The 22052-nt window shown below is 32.5% G+C and overlaps 1 protein-coding gene across 1 annotated transcript in view; it reads right to left on the reverse strand.

Moving 5' to 3' along the window:
* LOC129221577 (WSCD family member CG9164-like) overlaps positions 1-17367 on the reverse strand; it is a 98182-nt gene extending 80815 nt beyond the window's left edge. The window contains exon 1 of the mRNA XM_054856085.1: positions 16956-17367. Within this exon, the coding sequence (XP_054712060.1) occupies positions 16956-17154 (199 nt within the window). The 5' untranslated portion in view covers positions 17155-17367. The remainder of the gene's footprint in view (positions 1-16955) is intronic.
* Positions 17368-22052: the final 4685 nt, after the last annotated feature.

The raw sequence follows: 22052 nt of genomic DNA on the forward strand, positions 1-22052 counted from the left end.
TATCGGCAAGTAGCCCTTAGTAGGTATAAGAGCTGATTTTATTTTGGTGTCAACAGCTAAAAAGGGGGTAGCGCAATCGCCCGTTCTTTTTTTCCATTGTGAGTGCCCTATCTCAAGAAGTAATGCTACGTTCTGGTTGAAATTTGGAATATATGTGAATCCATACGTAAACAGGCTTTGGTTCAATTTTGACTCCAATCGCTCCAAGAGGTGTTGATTTTTTTTTTCTTTTTTTTTTTTGCGAATAAAAATAGTTTTATTAATGCAACAATAAGAAAGATAAATCGTAATAGATTGTCGTCTGCGTATTTCTCGTGATTTTAATTGTATGGAAATGGTAGGAAATATTATCTCAATGATTTAAAATTTTTAACTGTTGCCATCTTATGTTTGTTAACAAATAAAATATTTGTAATTCATTCAAGCAAGGCTTTTAAAATAACTTTCAATTTTCGCTCTTTGCTTTGCTTTTGCAATAATTCAGACATTGGGATAGTCGTCAAGTTTTTTCATGTGTAATTTTGTTTTTGTTGGGAATATTGCTTCCTCGTCAAGCATGGGGAGGGATCAGAAAAAAAAAAGAAAAATATAGAAGAAAGTTTCGTGATGGCCACAACATACTAGTTTGGACTTCTGAGGGGCCTTCGGAAAAATTGTTATTAAACTCAGTCGTAAACTAATGCATTTTCTGTAGAAGCAAACCCTTCCACACACAATACAACACAGTACCGATTTACGTTACTTTAACTAAGTGTTTGGTTCGATGTAAGGGATGCCAATAAAATTTTCACGGAAATGATGCATAACCTATTTAAATCACCAGGATTTTTTCTCGTGTACAAAGTGTGCAAAATAAAATTTTAAGTATTAAGTGATACATTGACGTTTATTAAAGTCTTTGCCGAATAATGTATTTAAGTTAAACTGAAACTCGATCTTGAACAAAAAAGCCTTTAAATAAAAGAAATACTTGCGTTGCCGCTTCTTGCACCATGTCACAGAACTGCATGAAAATAAATGATTATTCAAATGCCTCTAATTTGTGTGCGATTCCCCCCCCCCCCCCAAAAAAAAGGGTACTTCATTTCGTTTAATTAGAATTGAAAGAACTAATGATTGTTTTTTTTTTTACAAAATATCGTTTGCATCAAAAAATTCACTTTTCGCAATTCAAATAAACTATAGAATGCGCTGCAGTCTCTGATAAATGGCGACTGAAAGAGGTAAAGCAAACTTTTTTTTTTGCATTTAAGTTAAGGACAGTTACTTTTATTCGTGTCTATGAGTCATTTCATTCATATACTTTTAAAATTATATTAACACCTCAAACTGTTTGAAGCCTAGATTTTACTCCAAAGAAAGAATGGAAAAGCTAAATTCTTCAATCACCGCAAGGTGGCATATTCAAAGACTAGAGTTGCGAATAATGACTGTCTGTTTGACAATTTTGTGGCAAAAATAACGCTGCCTGAAATCTAAATTTGTTACGTTATTTTTAAACAGCAACTATTTTCCAGGTCTAATAGGTCTTAGAATTTGTCCCAATATCTTACCTGAAAATCGTCTACCACAAAACATCATACAATAGAGACGGGCACGCGTCGACTTTGATTATTTCAAGCATACGTACCGAATTCTATAACAATTTTTCGATTGCACAAGCAGGCATCCGTATTGATATCGGACAATTTATTTCAGTATCTGATTCATTTATGAACACAATACTACTCAAGGAGACGAAATAAAATTTTATGTTCCTTTATATGATATTGTGCTTTTTTGATGTTTGGGATACTCATTGTTTTATCATGTTTTCCTTGCGCTGGAAGGAATATTTTATTTATGTAATGCCTTGATCTGGTGCCTCTCGACTTACAGCAAAATGAAACGAAAACTAATGGCATGCAATATTCTTATATACAGTGCTTATCGTTCGGTTTAGATTCAAAAGCGAAATTTAGGAGAGTTTATTATCATAGATCATTAAGGGGTTTTGAAAGAAAAACAACAATGAATCAGTAAAAATAATTACTTTCTTCCATAAATGCCAAGTTTTTTTTTTTCCTTTTTACAAAAGCTAAAGCTTGGAGTTTCTTTTTGAGTTTGCTTGAAACGACACTTTTGTATTAATATAAGGGGTGAATAATGTACTGTGGATAAAAAAAGATCAAGACGTTTTGTGGTAAAATATGATGTACACAATGTACAGTCATCGCGAAAAAATATTAAATATATATATATATATATATTTATACCAAATAAGTAAAGTAATATTAAATGCTGAAAAAAATAAATTAATAAACAATTGTATTAAAGATGCGACGTAACTCTTTCATTCGTGCAAAATCTTATTCGCAACTCCAACGAACTATAGGGGGCACTGCAGTCACTGTCTAATGGCCGACTTAAAAACTAAAACAAATGCATGTGGTAACGAAGAAAATGCTAAAAGTGTTGTGATTTTTGTTCGTATGTATGATTTTTTCGCTTTATTCATTTGAAAAGATTTTTCAAAGTCTTTTGGTTATTCTGACCCATATAGAAAGAGATTAGAAACCAAAAAGTATTACGAAAGTAAACAATTAATGCAGAACACACAGTAAGTTGTTCTGAAGCAGTCATTTTTACGATGTTGAATTCGGAATTCATAAATTTTTGGTTCGCATGGAACGGCATTTTCATTTTGTACCGTTTTTTCTATACATTAGTACATATTAAGTTCAGTTTCGTGACATTTCCAGCATTTGTTGACATTTTTGTCACATAGTGCACATACGTGGTAGACTGTCAAGAGTAACGTTTAACACTAGATAATTTATTTCTATGACTATATGATTGGATATCCAAAGAAATCATGCATTTAATTCATTCGTCATGGAAATGATTTACCTGATACGCGAAATCTTGTCAAGATACATTATTCTTTCACACAATTTTAAAACCATAACTCTATAAACAGATTTTTGGCGAACTTTTATTTTTTATTGTTCAAATTCTTAACGTTCTTTCTGGATTTTTCAATCTGTTCTGCGATAAATATTTTCAAGAAAATTTATTTGCATACTGTCTATTTCAGTAGGATACTGTAGTAACAAAGGTTATTTAACTCATTTATGTGGAATTAGGTTAAGGAAAAGTGTCCAGTCAATGTTGTTAAGTTCGTTTTTTTTTCATCGAATTGAAAAACTGATATTTATTCAAATTCACTCAGAACAAAATAAATAAAATGTGTACTCACAGTTTATATATGTTTATATATGGTGGTAGTTTTCTTTTCAGTTGATTGACCATTATTTCTTTTTACTTATCGAATTCTGTAATCTTACTATCATTTTATTCCACTCATGATAAAAATTAAAAATGGTTTAACTAAAAACGCGAAATCTCGCCAAGGCTACTTTGCTCGCACAATACTAAAACTATAACCCTAAACAAATTTGGCGAAACCTTTCAGCTGAGAATAAAAGGAATAAATTCTTTCTCGGTTAAACATTTTTCATTTTGTTCTACGATAATAAATTCAAGAAAATATTTTGCATACTGTCCATTCCAACTAAATGCTGCTGTAAAATATGATTAGTTAAATTAATTTAAGATTAAAAAAAACTCATATTCTTACAAATTCATACAGAACAATAAAAAAATTTACCTGGTATAACGTTATTCAATTTTGTTAATCCAGAGTTTTCTTGTTCACGCTTCCACCATTTAATACTTTTTTGAAAGAAATAAGGAAAACTAACATTATTTTGAGAAGCTCGAGAATACTACTAAGGGACGAATTAATTTCTGTAGCTGAAAGCAAACTAAGACACATCGATTGCATTAAAAAATACTCAGAACAAACTGCCTGTGTTTACGTCAACAGACACACGTGGAACGCAACGTGGCAATGTTTTAGTTTCATCGGCAGTTTTGTAAATCACCGCAAGGTAGCGTATTCGAGCGCTGGAGTTCCGAATATCTTTAAACGAGCAATTCTTGTGGTTATATATATATTTTGTATCTCGAAAACGGCTCTAACGATTTGGATGAAATTTTGGATTTAATTGTAGTTTTTCATTCTAAGTTCATCTACATCAGTGTTTTTTCTGTAAAAACGCGATTTTTTTAAAACAAAAAACAGTTTTTTAATATAAAGTCTAATTAAGTTAAGCCTTGAAGTAAACTGTGAATTGACACATCAGGCAGACGATTTGCAACCATAACAATGAAAATTTGCCAGGCTTGGCTGATATTGGCCACTTTGGCTTATTTCAAACACACTTGGTTGAAAACAAATCCAAAAGCATTGTAAGTAAACGTAATGGTTTTTTCTTTTTTAAGTGAAACTATTGCTTGACCGTCCTATTTTATTTTATTTATTTATTTTCTTCTTACACTTCAAATATTTTAACATGTTTTTTTAAATCACGCATCTAAATTTTATTTCGAAGAATCGTATGTCTTGAGACTGTTTATGTTTTGTTAAGACAGTTGTTATCATTTGTTGGAATAATTTGCTGATCATCAGTTTTGATGGATATCATGCTGTATGTAGCATTTTCTGGCGTAAAGTGACCAACTACACTAAAAGTACTTATTCAAAAAGAAAATCTCAATTGGGATAAAATCGTGAAACGCATCATATTATGAAAGGAAGTATTTGGTTAAAAACCGATTTCACCATAGCAGAACTGGTTCCAAGGTCAAAGTATTTTATAATTACTGAAATGAAAATTGTATAATGGAAACAAATGTAACAGATAGTTTAAAGCAAAATGTTGATTTAATTACATTCAGAATCTTCTTTGTTTGGTACTTTAGTATTATAAGAAGGTCGAGTGCTTAATATTTCGTTAACGTCAAGTTTTTCAAGTATATTTAGAAAAGTATTGAACCTTAAAAAAACATGAATTGACAAAAAAATAATTCTTTTAACGCCGAGCGAGGCTCGGTCGTCCAGGTACTGTTTGATAAAGAGCAATTACTTCAGCTATGAGGAAACACACTGCATCAAAGAATAGGGATTCTAAAATTGTGATTCAAAGAAAGCTTGGCTTTGGAAGTACAATCAAGAAATTGCAAAAATAGGTTATTTATAGTCAAGTTTGTATAAGGAAAGCTTTTTTACATTATTTTTTAAAATTTTAGCTATAGTCTCTTGGAATGAAAATCGCTTACCAAAATACAATTTGCAATTCCATTTTAATAGAATTTACGAAACTATACTTTCAGAGGCACATGACCATGTGCCTTTGAACACAGTATCGTTTACCAATGAATTATTATAAATGCATTTAAAGAAAACTAAAGAAAATTTGACCCATTGCATAATACAATTAAGATTTATCTTTACTAATAATAAAGCTGAAAGTCTCTCTGTCCGGAGGATGTCTGGATGTCTGTAGGATGTCTGTGACGCGCATAGCGCCTAAACCGTTCGGCCGATTTTCATGAAATTTGGCACAAAGTTAGTATGTAGCATGGGGGTGTGCACCTCGAAGCGATTTTTCGAAAATTTGATGTGGTTCTTTTTCTATTCCAATTTTAAGAAAAAAAATATCATAAGATGGACGAGTAAATTACGAAATTATCATAACGTGGAACTGTAACATGGGCACAAGCCAGTTGGCGAGATACGAAGTTATCATAACGTGGAACCGTAAGATGGGTACAAGCCAACTGCCGAGAAAATTCACCATACATTATTTGTAAATATACAGGCGAACCAAAAGTCCTTTTGATTTTTCTATTACGGGCAAAGCCGTGCGGGTATAACTAGTGGAAAGAATAAAGTTCCTAACTTTGTCGTAAAACCTGCACTTATATGTTACTTATGAAGGCATCACACTTATTTCAAAGTGGTAATTACGCAGAAATTAACTTAAACCCATCTTTTGTCCCGAAGCACCTGATTCCAATGAAATTGGCATCTTTATTAACTACATCAGATTCATGATCGTTAAACGTTTTTATTTGGCATATAAAAATTTGTTCGTTCCCAAAATCCGTCTCAAATACTGTTTTACTTTAAATTAAAAACTACAGTGGACGCCGGTTAATTGAATCAGTAGTTAATTGAATCAACCTCTTTAATGGATGAAGTCTTCAATAAATTATTTTCACATAAAAAAGAACCGACTTCAAAAAACAAAAACGAACTGAAAAGTAAAAAATAATGGACCATACTTACATACGATTTTTTACCCAAACATATAAATCAAATTTATTTTACAATTACTGTACAAAAATCAACTAAACTAAACACCCAATTATAAATTAAACACTGATTTTTATTACCGTACGATGAATTATTTTAATACCTAACTAATTATATACGATCTCTTAATTTTTAATAACCTTTTGAAGTCGGGGCCTCCTATAAAATACTATCTAACGTAATTTACAACCTACGTGAGTTGAACAATAATTTAACTAAACGCGAAATTGGTCTTTAAATCTAAACCTACTCAGTTACTTTAGTACGCCTCGACTTCAAAAGGTTATTAAAAATTAAGAGATCGTATATAATTAGTTAGGTATTAAAATAATTCATCGTATGGTAATAAAAATCAGTGTTTAATTTAAAATTGGGTGTTTAGTTTAGTTGATTTTTGTACAGGAATTGTAAAATAAATTTGATTTATATGTTTGGGTAAAAAATCGTATGTAAGTATGATCCATTATTTTTTACTTTTCAGTTCATTTTTGTTTTTTGAAGTCGGTTCTTTTTTATGTGAAAATAATTTATTTTTTGCTTTTTAGTGGAGTAAATATAAAATAAGTACGTAGGGTAGAGTATGTGCTTCACTCTTTACGTACATCTCAAGTGAGAAAGCACAGGAGTCTGAAAACAGCTAAGATGAACAAAATAGAGAAAGAAAAAGAGCACAGCGTCTCGGAGACTTCCGAAGACTGTGAAGAAATGCTTTTTCAAATGCGCAATTATTTACAAAGAAAATTGTCTTCATCATCAGTTTGACTTTATTAAAGTATGCTTTCCGAAAACAATTCACGAGTCACTAAAAAACAACCTAAAGCGTTTTGACCTTGCCCATAGAATTTGAAGAGTTTTCTTGATTTTTCTAGGATTCCAGCTTCAGATACTGATTTGACGACCATGGGATCACCTGGGAAGTATATACCTTTTCAAACGAGAAAAAAAAAAAAAAAGAATTTTCCTAATTGATCTATGCGTGTTTGAGTTTACAGGGGACATATATAAAAAGATTCTGATGAATTGAGAACGTCCTTTTTGAAGTCGGTTATAAAAAGAAAAATTCTTAATGCGCATAACATTTTATACAATTGGCTCTAAAAACTGATCTTTGTTCCTCTACAGGATCTATTTGTGCGTTAATCTAGTCATTAGAGCCATTTAAATGTCAATGATTTTCCTAACTATTTTATATTTCACAATAATACGTGTCACATAACTCGTGAAAAAAATCACATTTCTATTTACTAGGCCCCGTTATAGATCAATACTACACTAGAAACAGAGTATCTACTATGATGTTGTATATGGGGCATTCCACGGTATTTTTGACATTTATGTAGAGTCCGTAACGTGACCTTTTTTGCCATAACTTTTTAGTTTACTGTTTGATTAGCATATTATTTTATTTTCATCTTTTCCTACCAACACACCAGCTCAAATTAAAATAATTTGCAAATCAAGTGGTAAATTAATAAGTTATGGCAAAAAAAGATCACGTTACGGACTCTACATAATGTCAAAAATACCTTGGAATGCCCCATATATGAAGATCAAAATACTAGAACAATAATACTAAATGAATTTCCTGTTTGCTTCAGAAGAGTTTTTATTCAAAAAATTGCGACATGACTACGAATGATTAATGCAGGGGAAATAGTTAGGGAGGAGGGTACTCCCCCAAAGGAAGAGCCCCCCTAAAAAGGAAAAATACCGCTCAAAACACCCTCCCTCGCCCATAAGGGGGCACCCTTGACTAATATTAATGTTTTGTGGTACTTTCTTTAACACTGAGTAAAGAAAGTACCTTTGTTTTATGGGGGGCACTTTCTTTAACAATGGATTTTATATTTAATCGTTTAATATTGAAATTGAATGAAGTTTATTGTTTTTTGCCCATAACTTTTTTCTAAAGAACAAATATGGTGAAGCAAAGGTTTGGGTCTTAAGTTAGATCCCTTCTATGCATTAAACAAAAAAAAAAAAAAAAAAAAAAAAAACATAAAAATCGTTTCTTTAAGTGAGACGCTATGAGTTTACAAACAACAAAGCGCGAGTATGAAATTTATTTTATAATTCCATTACAAAAACCAACTGAACTAAACACCCAGTTATAAAATAAACACTGATTTTAATTACTATACGATGAATTATTTTAATACATAACTAATTATATACGATCTCTTAATTTTTTATAGCCTTTTGAAGTCGGGGCCTCCTATAAACTACTACATAACGCAACTGACAACCCACCTGTGTTGAACACTAATTTAAATAAACGCGAAATTAGTCTTTAAATCTATCCTCTCCCTCGATTTCTCCAGGATCCCTTATACCCGAACTTGATGACCATTAGACGACAGGGAGAAGTATATCGTTTCAAACAGAAAAATAATTTTCCTAATCTCTACAGGCGTCTTCTAGTAATAGTACATAAAAAAATTCCAACTAAGTCTGTAAATTAATATTACCTTAACTGTAAATTAAGCTGACGGCGTCATGAAATATTAAATCTAGAATACTAGTCAAACTTCAGAAATCGGACGCCAGTTACGATATCTTTATTAAGGAACATAAATTTAATCTTCGGAGGGAGCGGCGGGGGATTTTTATCTTAAATTCCCCTTGAATTTAACACTAAATATATTTCAAAACTGAAATATTAAAAAAAAAACTTTGATGACTAAATGAAGTTATTTATTAGCAAACAAATTATAATAAATTAATTAATTCAACTATTTTCGTAGCAAAATGCATTTAATTTACTGATTTGCTGCATGAGTAAGAAATACATTAGTAAGACAAAATTAAAATTAGCAGGCGGCGCCGTGAAAATCAAACTCCGATGCGAGAGAATTATATACGTATTGTTCAAAACAAGATACCTCCGTCGAAAAAATGCACCGTTCACGCCAAAACCACGTGACCTCCTGTGACGTATCGCGCAGTGACGAAAGCTGATCTACGTAGCCACAACGTGTGAAATTTAAAGTTTCTTAGATTTCTCCGGGTCCCCTCAACACATCCAGACAAAATTGACATGGGACCATCTGGGAAGTATACCTTTCCAAACAAAAAAAGAATTTTTCAAATCGGTCCAGTATTCTTGAAGTAATACGAAAACACACATAAAAAGCCGCAAGCCGAAATCATTACCTCCTTTTTGAAGTCGGTTGAAAACAGAACAAAATCCAGCTTTATTGAATCAGCCGATTTATGGAGTCAAAACTGTTTAGAACATACGTGATTCATAAAAGCGGCAGTCACTATTGCAGTCTTCTACATTTGTCTTATGTAAAATAAACAGCTTTTATTTTTATTATTTTTTATTTTTTAAACTGAGTTAATACGAAGCCTTTGAAAGTAAATTAAAGTTATATAGCATTCATATTTTAATGATGAATAGGGAAATTTTGTCAGAAATTCCATTTTTGTTTTCTATAACGTTAGTCTCCATTTTATTATCTTCGGTGTCCCTTCAATATTGAAAAATCACAAGTCCTAAATTATTAAGATCAAATGACTTACTTTCTTATATTCACAGGTACATGATGATGTCTGATTAAGAAAGAAAAAAATACTATATTAAATGTTGCTGGAAAAATAAAATATGAAATAAGTGGTAAATTTGCAACACTGCGGTAACCCGGGGCTGATACAAAGGGAGGTTCATAGGGGTCATGATCCCTTCCAATCCGTCAACAATATTATCCGTCCGTATTGTGTTCACACCTTTTTTTGTAAAATGTAAATGATTTAATAATCTTTTCAAATCACTAATTGTTTTTAAAAGTAAATATTTGAAATTGCTACTTTTAATGGCTTATGAAATTAGTTAGTGCCGTTTATGGCGTATTAGGTTCTTTCCTATCCTGGCCGATTTGATGCTTTTTATTTTACACCCAAGCAGTTTCAGAAATTTTTCGTACCCAAAGCCGTAGGTTCGTTAACGGGGGGGGGGGGGAGACATTCTTTAGGACCCCTAAAATGATAGCCTGTGTCCGCTAATGACGGTAAGCGATGTCGGTTACCAAACATATTCAGATTGAAGAATCATTACCACTAAAAAGTAAAAACATATGCAACAAAAGGCTATTTGTCATTGTCAGATATAATTAAATAAATAAAAAAGGAAAAAAAATTTGATTATAAGGAACCAATAGCTTTCAAACAAATTTTTACCTCACCATTGGTGCATTCATTGTATCTTTAACTTGTCAATTTAAACTTATTTACGCCACAATACAGCGCTGTCATTGCATATGGGCAATTCCACGAAAATGTCAACCTGAGGACCTAAATTTTCAATATTAACAAAATTATAAGTATTGTATAGCATTTAAAAGCTTGAAATATATATTTTTTTTTTAGTGTACCAAGTTAAATTTTAATTTATAATTTTTCGTATTGAAACTAAGCCGTAACAGATGTGTATGTCCTTTTCGGATGTTTTGGGGGAAAATTTGGTCTGTAGCAGTGGCGCACACAAGGGAGGGGTCCAAGGGGTCCGGACCCCTCCAATAGCTCTTGCCTTTTTTTTTCTCGATTGATTATGATTCGATGTATTTTATACGTAAAATAATTCCAAACAAAGATAACAATCATTTCAGTTTTCATAAGTGAAAAGTAAAAGCCTCTTGTTAATTTTTTTTTTAAATGTGCAGTTCTCCTGTAACGAACTGCACAAGCAAGAGATCTTTCTCGACTTTGAGAACAGTGTTGCCAGATGATCAAATCCAGATTTCCTCACTTCCCTTTCATTTTTTCCCCAAAAAGGGATGTTTTTTATTGAAATTCCCCAAATTAAAAAATTATTTTTCCATTTTTTCATAAAATGAATGTTCTTCGTATGAATTTTTTTTTCTCTTTAATTTTTTTCCTCCAAATAACAGAATTTTCTTCTAAAATTCCCCAACTTTTTCTTTTTTTTCATTTTCGCTTTTTTTTGTCTTCATAAACATAAGCGCCTGCATCAAAAAAGGACTTTTACCCATATCGGATTTGATTGGATGGCACTGGCCGACCGAGAAATTAGAAATAGCCGAATATTTTTCCTCTACTCGCATTCATTACTCGGCTTCTGTGCATTTAATATATGAACTTTGTATATATTTATCCAAGAACAATCTTCAGTCTCACTTATTTTCACCCGTTTCACGGATCAACTAGTTACTCACGCAGAAATACGCGAATTTAAATACGAAAAAAAAAACTTTTTTCCCGAGGATTTTTTTTTCCTCAGGTTTTCCGCAAGAAAAAAAATTTTCCCCAAAAAATTCCCCTCAAAACCCATTTCCCCAAAATTTCCCCAGAAAGCACAAGATTTCCCCCAATCTGGCAACACTGTTTGAGAAAGCTAAAAACATACTTAAGGACAACTAAGTATAATGAAGGTTTAATAGAGGTTCTTGCACTACTGAATTCAAGCAATGTCACCGTCACACACTCAGGAAGTTATAAATAAAATCGAAAAACGAACAAGAAAACTAGAATTTATTCTACGATATTTTCTAAGCCTATAGAGACAGACTGGTGTCTGTAAATGGAATAATCATGTTTTCAGTTTTGTAATTACAGATTAAAATGAGATTTTTCTTGGTCTTCAGACTCGGTGCTTCTAATAATGAATTTGATTCGGTATTTTAGTTTTTGAATAATGCATAAATTCTTGTGCTTTCTGGTGACTTAATTTAGTGTCTGTTATTAATGTTTTTGGATTAATTAGTGATAAATATTTATTCAATAATTTAATTTCGAGTTTTTTGTTGTCGAGAATCAATAAAATCAAGTGAATATGATTAACGCATATTGGTAGAGAGGAAAATGGGACTCTAAACTCTGTATCCTCCCCTTGCAAAATTCCTGTGTGCGCCACTGGTCTGTAGTAATCAATTTTTTAGTAAAAAATTCTAACTAAAAGGAAAAAAATTTTAGTGTATTTTGTTATACTCCTAATATAGTTTCATACTGGAAGTTTATACCAAAAAATATCTTTATAGTGCTTCGTTCAGAAATAATGTTAAAATCAGTTTTTGAATGTCAGTCAGTTACCATAAGATATCAACTTTTTCTCCTCAGCATAAAAATTATTGGTGGAAATATTCCCAAAATAATTTTATAAGGACGAGATCAATTTTAAAATACCGAAGGGAAAAAAAGAAACTTTCAAATCCTTTAGCAATTAAAAAAAAAAAAAAAAAAAAAAAAAAAAAAAAAAAACTATGAGGGAAAGAGGTTATCAATAGAAAAAAATAAAATCTTATTTTAATTGCTTTTCTTTTGTGTAGAGTTTTATTTACAAATTTTAAGGCTGTTAGATATTCGGTCAAACACATTTATAGATACTACCAAAAAAAAAAAAAAAAAAATGAAGGAAGTGCTGCAGAGTTGCAAGCGCCTACAGTTTCTGTTATTTTATATATTACAGCTAGGGTACACTGAGGGTGTAGACTACTTGAACAAAATACTAGATAGCACAAAACTGCTATTTTGATGTTAAAAATTAATCTTTGTATATGTTTTGTAGCGCCCTTGCTTTTACATATCATAATTAGCATATTAAAACTATATTTTGTAGTAATTTTCTATATGGTTTAATGATTTTGGGGGTCGTCATAGGCTGAGGAACCTCTGGTCTAGCCCTAATAGCAAAGAAAGTTCTGCTTTTGTGTACACTTTGTTTGTTTTACTGCATAATTCTGAATTTTTTATATTAGGATATATAGGAAATTTATAAATGTCAGTCAGTTAGCTCATCAGGGTGTTCTAATTACTGTAATTTTGTTATTTTAGTGATATTTTTGAAATCAAGTCCCATATGCTAAAAAGTTATTCATTATTTCTTGATCCCAGTTTAAATTAATGAATAATTCCTTTTGCTTTCAAAGAAGAATCTTTTATTCAATCTATACTACTTTTCCCGCAGATTGCATTCATGTCAGTCAGTCACCATGCTGTTAACATTTTTTTAAATGATCTAAAATGCATTTTAAAAATTCAATTAAACCATTAAATTCAGCTTGAAGAAATCAATAAACTAGGAGAAAATATTTTGTTTACAATCCAATCCTGACTTACGCGAGGGATGCGTTCCAAGACTCATCGCGTAAGTCGAAATTTCACGTTGTGAAAAAGGGTAAATATATGTAAAAACTTTTATAAACATATCCAATTATTTTAGACACTTGTAAACGCCACCTCAAATCGTTAAAAGTCATTTCTCAACTATACAGTACTGTTTCTTACATAAAATTCCGAATTTTTATTTGTATTTAAAAAAAAAAGTTTTATTCAAGATAAAATACTGCTACGTTGCACAAAATCAATGATCAATGAGAAAGAAAGACATAAAATAAACCAGTAACGGTACGTATAGTATGTAGTAAGAAAAACAAATGCGCTATAGTTTTACTGTATAGTGGATCCAGTAATGATATTTGTAACTTAAAAAAGTGAAGATGATGATGATTTATGCTGCGTGATCAAACCGTTATTCTTAAATCCTTCAAAGCAGATCACGTTTCAGAGATTGTAGCGTCTCTTATTGGGGATGATCAGCTTGGAATAGCCATGATTGAAGGTAAAACTTGGGTGATAAAGATGGCTGTACCATACTTGCGGACTCTGGCCGAAGTGCTAAATTAATTTTTACTATTAATCAGTCTGAAGGTCATCTCAGTTTCAATGATAGAAATCTCTCTTCAGCTCGGTTTGGCTATTCCAGGCTCATAAGGGTGAGACTCCAGTCTCTGAACGTTATTATTGGGCTGTCAGTACGTGCTTGTAGTCACTGTTGCAGTTGGAAAAAAGAAAAAATAAATAAATAAAATAGGGACAATCACTTAAAAAAAACATATATGATAAGTGTCATAGTTGACAGGTTTTTGTTGATTTTGAAGAGGTCAGTTCATATATTGCTTAAACCAGAGCTTCAATTTAAAAGCAGACAATTATTATTTTTAAAAAAATGCTCTTTGAAACCAAACTAACAACAAAGTTGCATTATTTTTACAATAACAACCCTAATATATCGGAGAATGGCGTTTTCTCATGTTCCCTTCCCTCTCCCAACTACAGCACTGCTTGTAGTCCTGCCTTAGCCCCGCTTAGGACAAAAACTTGCAATTTTTCACTGGTAACCAAACAATGCCGTCTGTTTTTAAAATATTAATTTCACTTGTGCAATTGTGGTACTTTAAAACCTGTGAAGTTGATCACCTGTCTAAGTTCACATCTTTTGTCAAGTACAGAATTGATTCTATATCATAGACATCAACCTATATAAGTTTACAGCTTTTATCAGGTATAGAATTCGTTCTATATCATACATAGGGCTAGATTTAAGCATAGACACATGGGGCACGGAGCACCAAAATTTAGGAGGCACCAAATCAGTAGCAAATGTTTTAACAAAGTGGGGGTAATTTCATGCTTTTACTAAATCCAGATGCAAATTTTAAATCTAAAAAACTTTTTTTCTTTAAAAAAGTTTGTAATCATTATAGCACTAAATTGCCATGTTAATGGTTCTGAATGCAATTTTTAAAACTTCATTCAGAGACAGGGGCACCGACTTGCAAAAATTATTGGGGGGGGGGCGGGGGCTAGACGTCTTCGAAGGTCTATAAACCAATGGGACCTCCCCAACTCCCCCCCCCCCAAATCAGACTTTTGTAACTTGAAGAAGCTAATTTACATCTTTTCTGGTGCTTAATTTTTCAAACCAGAAACATGTAAATTACATAGTGTTTTCAAGGTAAATAATATAAAAATTGACCTTTTTAAAATTGAAATTTGGAGCTACCTCCTTTTTGCAGCAAACCCTTCAATTAGCAACATGATCTCAGACATAAAGTTACATCACACAGAAACAGGTGCACATGGTCTCCAGAAAATTATTAAAAGTGTAGCTCGAAAAACACATAGACGATCTTGGGTGGTGTTGGTGGAGGAGAGATTCAAATGCTCTTCCTGGTACTTTTTTTTCAATTTAAAATCTTAAACGTGGTTCAAGAATATATTTGGTAACGTTAGAAGAAACGTAGGAGTTACAGGAGGAATTTTTTTGGAATTGAAGTTTCAAAAATGCAGTTTAGTACCATGTTCGATAATTTTAAGGGGGCTCTCTCCTGGATATTTTTTTGGTAGTGATGTTCTTGAAAGCGCAACTGTATGCTATCTGTGTTGATATGAGGGGAAGGAATGGGATTAGGAACTCTCCATTGGAATTTTCCGAACATAATTTCCGAAATATAACTCCAGACGATCTTTGGTAATGTTGGGGAGAGGGGAGGTTTGGAGGCCTTCCTATGGAAATGTCTCAAAACATTACTGTTGACAATAGCATTTTGAGACCATCTTTTGTAACGATAAGGTTCAGAGATATTTCTCCAGTAATTTTTTGAAACTGAATTTCCACGACGTCAATTTTAGACGATCTTCAAAGATGTTTGGTGGCTCTCTCCCGAAAAATTTTTAATCTCACACCTAAAAAATCAGTTGGCCGTCTTTGATAAAGTTAGGCAAAAGAATGGGACTCGGAGCATTTCCCCGAAATTTTTAGAAATTGAAGTTCTGAAAATGCAACTTTAAACAGTCTTTTAGCGATATGAGACAGAGGCGAGGTTCAAAGGCATTCTCCTGAAATGTTTTTGAAATTAAAATCCTACTATAGGCTATATTTTGTAACGTTTAGAGAAAGGGTGGGATTTGGAGCCCTATCAAGGAAATTATTCGAAATTGATAGACCTAAAAATGCGATTTTGGGCCACCTTTGATGACCTTAGGGGGGAAAGATGGAGTTTGGTACTCTCCTCATGAAATATTTAGAAATTGCTTTAAACGCAATTTCAGATTATCTTTGTTGGTGTTATAGTAAGCAAGCTTTGGGGACGTTCATCCCGGAAACTGAACTTTTTTAATTGTAATTTTATAAGTAGAGTATCATTTTCAAAAGGTAGTGCATTGCTCTCTAATGCCCCCCCCCCAGCCTGCTTCTCTGGAGCCATGTAGTGGACACACTTTGATTGGGGCTGTAAATTTAAAACCAAGTTTTGAAATCCACCAAATTCCCCCCTCATGTTTGATTCATAGTTTCATAAGGCGTGCAAATTTCTCAAAAATGTCAGAATTCTCATTGACACTCGTTAAAGAAAAAGGAAACTTGTCTTTACACAAAGCACTCCTCAAACAAAAGCACTCGCCACTTCCTCTAAAAAGTAACACACAAACACAAATTATTGGGGGGGACTCGCCCCCCCCCCCCTCCCTCTCCCCGAAGCCCCATGAAGTCCGCACTAGTGTTCAGAGAGCTAAAGAAAAGTTTAAGTAAACTTTTGTTCCATCAAATTTAGAAATTATATTTATCGGTTACTATTAAAACTTGAGAAACCTTTTTACTGCAAAAAATATTGAAAGGAATTATTGTGTTGAGATTTTGACGAAAAGAAGCTTCCAATTAATCAAATGAAAAGACAACAATTTTACATGTTACGCGTACGTACATGTGATGTACATTACTATAGTATGAACGAACTGTACTTAACTGTACTTAACTTATTTTGACAATTTTAATTCTATTGTTAAATTTTGTTTCAAAATTTAAATGTCTTTAAAAAATACTAAATATGTTTGAATTTAAAAAGATGCAAAGACTTTTCTTTTAAAGAATCAAAGCACTTATATTACAATTAAGAATAAAATTAACTCAATTTAAAACGCAGTTTTAACAGCGTATAAGGAATGAATTCCCACTTACCGGTAGCTTGTTGTATTAGGAATCGGATCCACGTATTTCCCGACCCAGGGAATGAGGCTAGGGCTATCATGGGTCCAGGAGGCTTTCGAAACCTTGGCTGCGTGCAAATGTGCATTCTTCTTCGTGCATGGAGGGGTCGGGCGTCGTTCGTGGCAAGAACTCGGGCCACCGCGGCCCACCTCTCATGAAGCCTCTCCATCCCCAGGAGACTGGGGCCGATGCCCCCCACCAAGCTGACTGGCCTCGTGCCCTTGTTGGCCCCGTTCAAGTCTTCTTTGAGAGAGCGTCTCAGTTCTTCTTGGACACTTTGATCTATGTGTCTGGAAACCACTAAGATGAATAGAACGACATATGATGAGAGAATCACGCCAATGGCACCGTAGAGAACGCGTCGAAAATGTTTTCCTGTTGAACTAAGTGGAACTAAACGTCTGTCAATGATCCTCTTCTTGATTTCCATTGTTTCGTTAAGCTGCTCGTTCAGTTTTTCGGCATGGAATGTTCAAAAACCAGATCGCAACTGCCATTTCTTATAAATTCTACCCTGCCGAAACCATGTCGTAAAGTCACATGCTACAATAAGCACAGGGTATTTCAAAATGACATGCAGAAATGAGAGATATGTTTCATATTTTGAGAATGAATTGTAATTTTTAATGCACTTAGTAATATAAAAACCATGGAATTACTTTTCAGCTCTCCTGTATTTTTATATTTTTCTCAGTTATCATTGAAGTTAGTTCAAGATCTTGACATTTCATATCGTTGCTTTCCGATTATTTTATTTGAAACTTGACACTATAGTATTTCACTGCTTCATTGCTAATCAGTTTAAAACTGTATCGTTTTGTATTTATTATATTTTTATTTCAACTCATATATAATTCTAAAGAATCCATTTCAATAAATTAAATGCCTATACATAATTTAAACTTTTGTATTGATACATTTTTAAAATGGGAATTACTTGGAAATCCTTTCTAGCATAGTTATTTGCTTAAAAATACAAACTTCACTTTGTTTAATGCGTTGATTCCCCCTGCAAAACTCAAAAACATGAATCTTTAGGAATATTTAATATATTCTAAAAATTGTTGAAGATTTTTGACTAGATCAACTCAAAGAAAATGCAAGAATGATACACTTAACAAAGTGAAGAGTTAAAAGATTAACTTTAAAATTAAAAGAATAACTGAAGAATTAAAAGAATGTCTATATATGTATTCGAATCCAAGCGGACACGTTTACTCTTTCCAACGTTCACACCTGTTTTCGAATGGTAGAGGAAAAACAAAAGGTAGGCAAAATAACTGAGCAAATGACCCTTAAAATGGAAAAATTGGAGCTCTATCCGAAACAATCATTTTACCATTCACTCATGCAACTCTTTCTGTTAAGACAGCAGCGGATGGAATTGTTTGAGTGGAGGAGTGGAAGTGAAAGAAAAACACTCTCCCCAGCATCACGAATCTTGTGGATGAAGAAAAACCGGGGCATCTCTCAGTCAGGTAGAACACCACATCAGACGAGTATCACGTTCTTTGGGGGCAGTGGGAATGACGCCCCCCGATACCTGCCTAAGAAAACGATAACATCACCAACGCCATTGCCTGCTTGACTCCATGCCAGCAGCCAGGCACGTATATTTAACATCAGAATATTGACGCCGACTGCCGAGAGGAGAGAAATTGGGAGGATGGAGAAGTGAGAGCGCCCTCTCTCGGATTAAGAGAGCAGGCACGTTTTTATTATTGTTTTTTCGCAGGTCAAAAAGGAAAATGTTTTAGTGATGTCACCAGTGGTTTACCCTACGTGATATATATTGGTACAAAAAGAAAAAAAAAAAAAATCTCGCATCGGAATGATCTTATTGGATACGCCATATTTTTTTGCCACTTCATACATTAGATTTTAATTTCAATATAGGTTTAAATCGCTAGCAGATACTTTCCTTCGAAAATATGAAACAGTTTTTTCCCTCCGTCTATCTTCATAAAAAAAAATAAGTAAAGAAAAATAGAGTGGCTTAAGTAAGTTCTATTTATGTACTTTTTTTTCCTTTGTTTCTAAACTCTTTTAGCTAGTACAATCCATTATCGAGATACGAGCTTTGAATAGTCTTGGTTTATTTCCGAAGAAAAAAACATTTTTTTTTTGAGAGAGATAGATTTTAAATTGGTACCAAGAAGTCAAACTCCAGAGGAAAATGGCACATATGTGTCCCCTAAGTTCAAACATTGTTAGATAATTTTATTAATTATCGAATACGAATAATTTAAAAATTATACTTTTTCCATGTTATTGAAGCATCCGAATCTTAGTATTAGCAAAGAAAAAAAATTAAAAATATACTGCAATTTTATTTTGAAAACATCGTAAATGAAATATATACATGGTGGTTATGAATCTACATTCATACTATCGTGCTGCTACTTTTGCTCAAGATTACATTTTAATCGAAGATGAAGTGTTGATAAGTTCTTTAGCTATTTAACTATTTCCGATTTAGATAATAAGTTGGTCAAATTTTGCAAAAAAAGTTCTAGTTTTGCATCTCTTAGGGACTACTGATGCTCCGGATATCCATATCCGTGGATATCCGAGGGAAAATGAAGAGCTGTATCCGTATCCGTTACTTTTTGACGGATCTTAAACGGATCTTTTCTATTATAAAAATACTTAAATATTTGGGTAAAAAAACTTAAATTCCGTTTAAATTAGGTTTTATTTCCTATTTAAATTATAAGGTATCATTTCAGAAGCCAATTTGTATCCCCCCCCCCTTTCGTAAAAAGGAACGGTAATAAGTTTTAAAAGTGTATGTGTAGTTCTATTTGTGGCATCGTAGCTCTTAAACAGATGAACTGATTTTGATAGTTTTTTTTCGTTCAGATCGAAAGTGTTCTTAGCTTAGCCTCATTTTTGTAGCTTTAATTACCTGAGATATTAATAAAAACCGACTTAACGTTTTTCAGAATTATATGGTAGTAAAAACTTACCCGTACGTAAAAAATATTGATCCCAAATTGAAAGAAAGAAGTTTTCTGAGTTTAATATTTGTTTGGAACTTCCGAGTTATATACATTAGGAGCTATAATCTTGTTTAGTAAATTTTAAATGCAATTCTAAGCCTTTATACGCGTGATTGGTAGCGATTTCATAGTCAGAAGATAAGGAGAAAATGCTCAATGATTTGAAATTTCTATCCGCTGTAAGTTCATATTTGTTAATAATGTGTGTTTTGACCCGCGAAATCCATCTTGATATGTAGTCGGCCCTTTATTCTTTTTCGGGACATTTTTTTTTTAATTTGTAGTTTTAATATTAGTTTTTGTTATTGATTTGGGGTTCCTGTTATTCTTCATTTTGGTTTTTCTCGGCATCCTTCAAAAAAAGTGAGACAAAATTGTCTACTGTTTGTAAAGGAGTTTCCGTCTATGTTATTCCGTCGGTTGGAGCAAGTTGGGTGGAATGGGTCAGCGTTGCATTTATGCTGAAATAAAATGGGAAAAATTATTGATAGCCTATCCAGTAGCACCTTTACACTCTTGCTCCTGTACCCTATATCTACCGAGCAAGCTAGAAATAATTTTTCACATTATATTTAAGCATTAATGCAGCGCTAAACCGTTCCTTTCACTCTCTCTCAATTTTAACGGAGATTTCTTTAAAAAGTAAACCATAGTCCTGATATATTTTCGCCGTAGATGACATTTTTTGCAGAAAGAGTGTTATTATTCTGACGGGAATACCTTTCGTAACAAATTTTACACTTGGATAGTAATACATATAAATTGTTTTGATCGGAAAGAAAATATAAATGAAATTAACTCTTTCATTTCACAAAGCATCGAAGTAACTCAGCTTTAACGCAGTTTAAAAGTTTCTGATTGAAGAAAATAATTTTTTGATTTTGAGGGATAAATTTTTATGGTCACTTATGAAATCAGATGAAGCGAAAATTGAACTCTTTCTATTTTCTTAGCTTGTGATTATAAATACTACTTTAAAAGGAAAAAAGTATTTTTTGCGTTATTATAAAATAGAGCTAAAGCATGTTTTATTATATACAACTTAATTTGTATTATCTCGCATGTTATGTTGATTGAAGGAGGCATAAAATATTTATTTTAAGAATTAGGTTTTGGTATAAAAGCTAGCGTTCTATAATTATGCTTCTTAATTATTTTTAGCATGGGCATCGCTGTGCGGGTACTGCTAGTATTAAATAAACATTCCTCCCCCTTTGTTGTTGTTTATCACTCACTCAATAAAATTGGAAATGATTTTACCATATAGGGTTGGTTGGGGGAAGTGGGTCACCCCCCTAAAACTGACATATGGATAAAGTTTGCAAACTTATTTGCACACATATTTTAAATTTCTTCATATTTATTGGTTTTACAGATATTTGGGATTCGTGGAATTTTTTTCTAGGTCATAGCACTGAGTCGAAAAAGAATTATGAAAAAAAATTGTTTGCGAGTTCAAGCAGCATTTTTCAAAGAAGTGTTTCCTGGTTAGTTTTTATTATTTTTAATGATAATTAATATTTCACATATAGTTTAACTTAAAGTTCGTACAGTAAAAAAAAATTTTGCATAAAATATTATTATTAAATGTTCAAGAGTAGGGGAACCACTTACCCCATACATTTTTGCTATAGAGGGTCCCCCTATAATAATGGGGATTTCAAAATCAAAAGCAAATCTGATTAAATATTTGTATAGGTGAAATACAAGACAACTATCATGACTTAGTACGAATTGATAGTTCAGCTACAAAAACTGTGCTAAAGCTGGTGGTTATGTATTCGTGAAACATACATGAAAGAAAATCATTAAGATTTAAGTAGGTCAAATGTTGGAAGTTCATAATACAAATTAAAAATTACTGTTGAATTTGCAAAGAACGAGTAGAAATAGTGACCTTTTTATTGTCATAGTGCAAATGATGTTGGAATAATTACTGAGGATGAAGCGAAAATGGTTCTTCTTTAGCCAACTTTACATAGACGCAGTCATTTCGTGTTTCTAATTTCTTTTTATACTTATAGTTTTGGCAAATTTACTCAAATTGATATTAATCAACTGTATA

Source organism: Uloborus diversus, chromosome 1 (assembly GCF_026930045.1).
Source record: "Uloborus diversus isolate 005 chromosome 1, Udiv.v.3.1, whole genome shotgun sequence".
NCBI lineage: Eukaryota > Metazoa > Arthropoda > Arachnida > Araneae > Uloboridae > Uloborus > Uloborus diversus.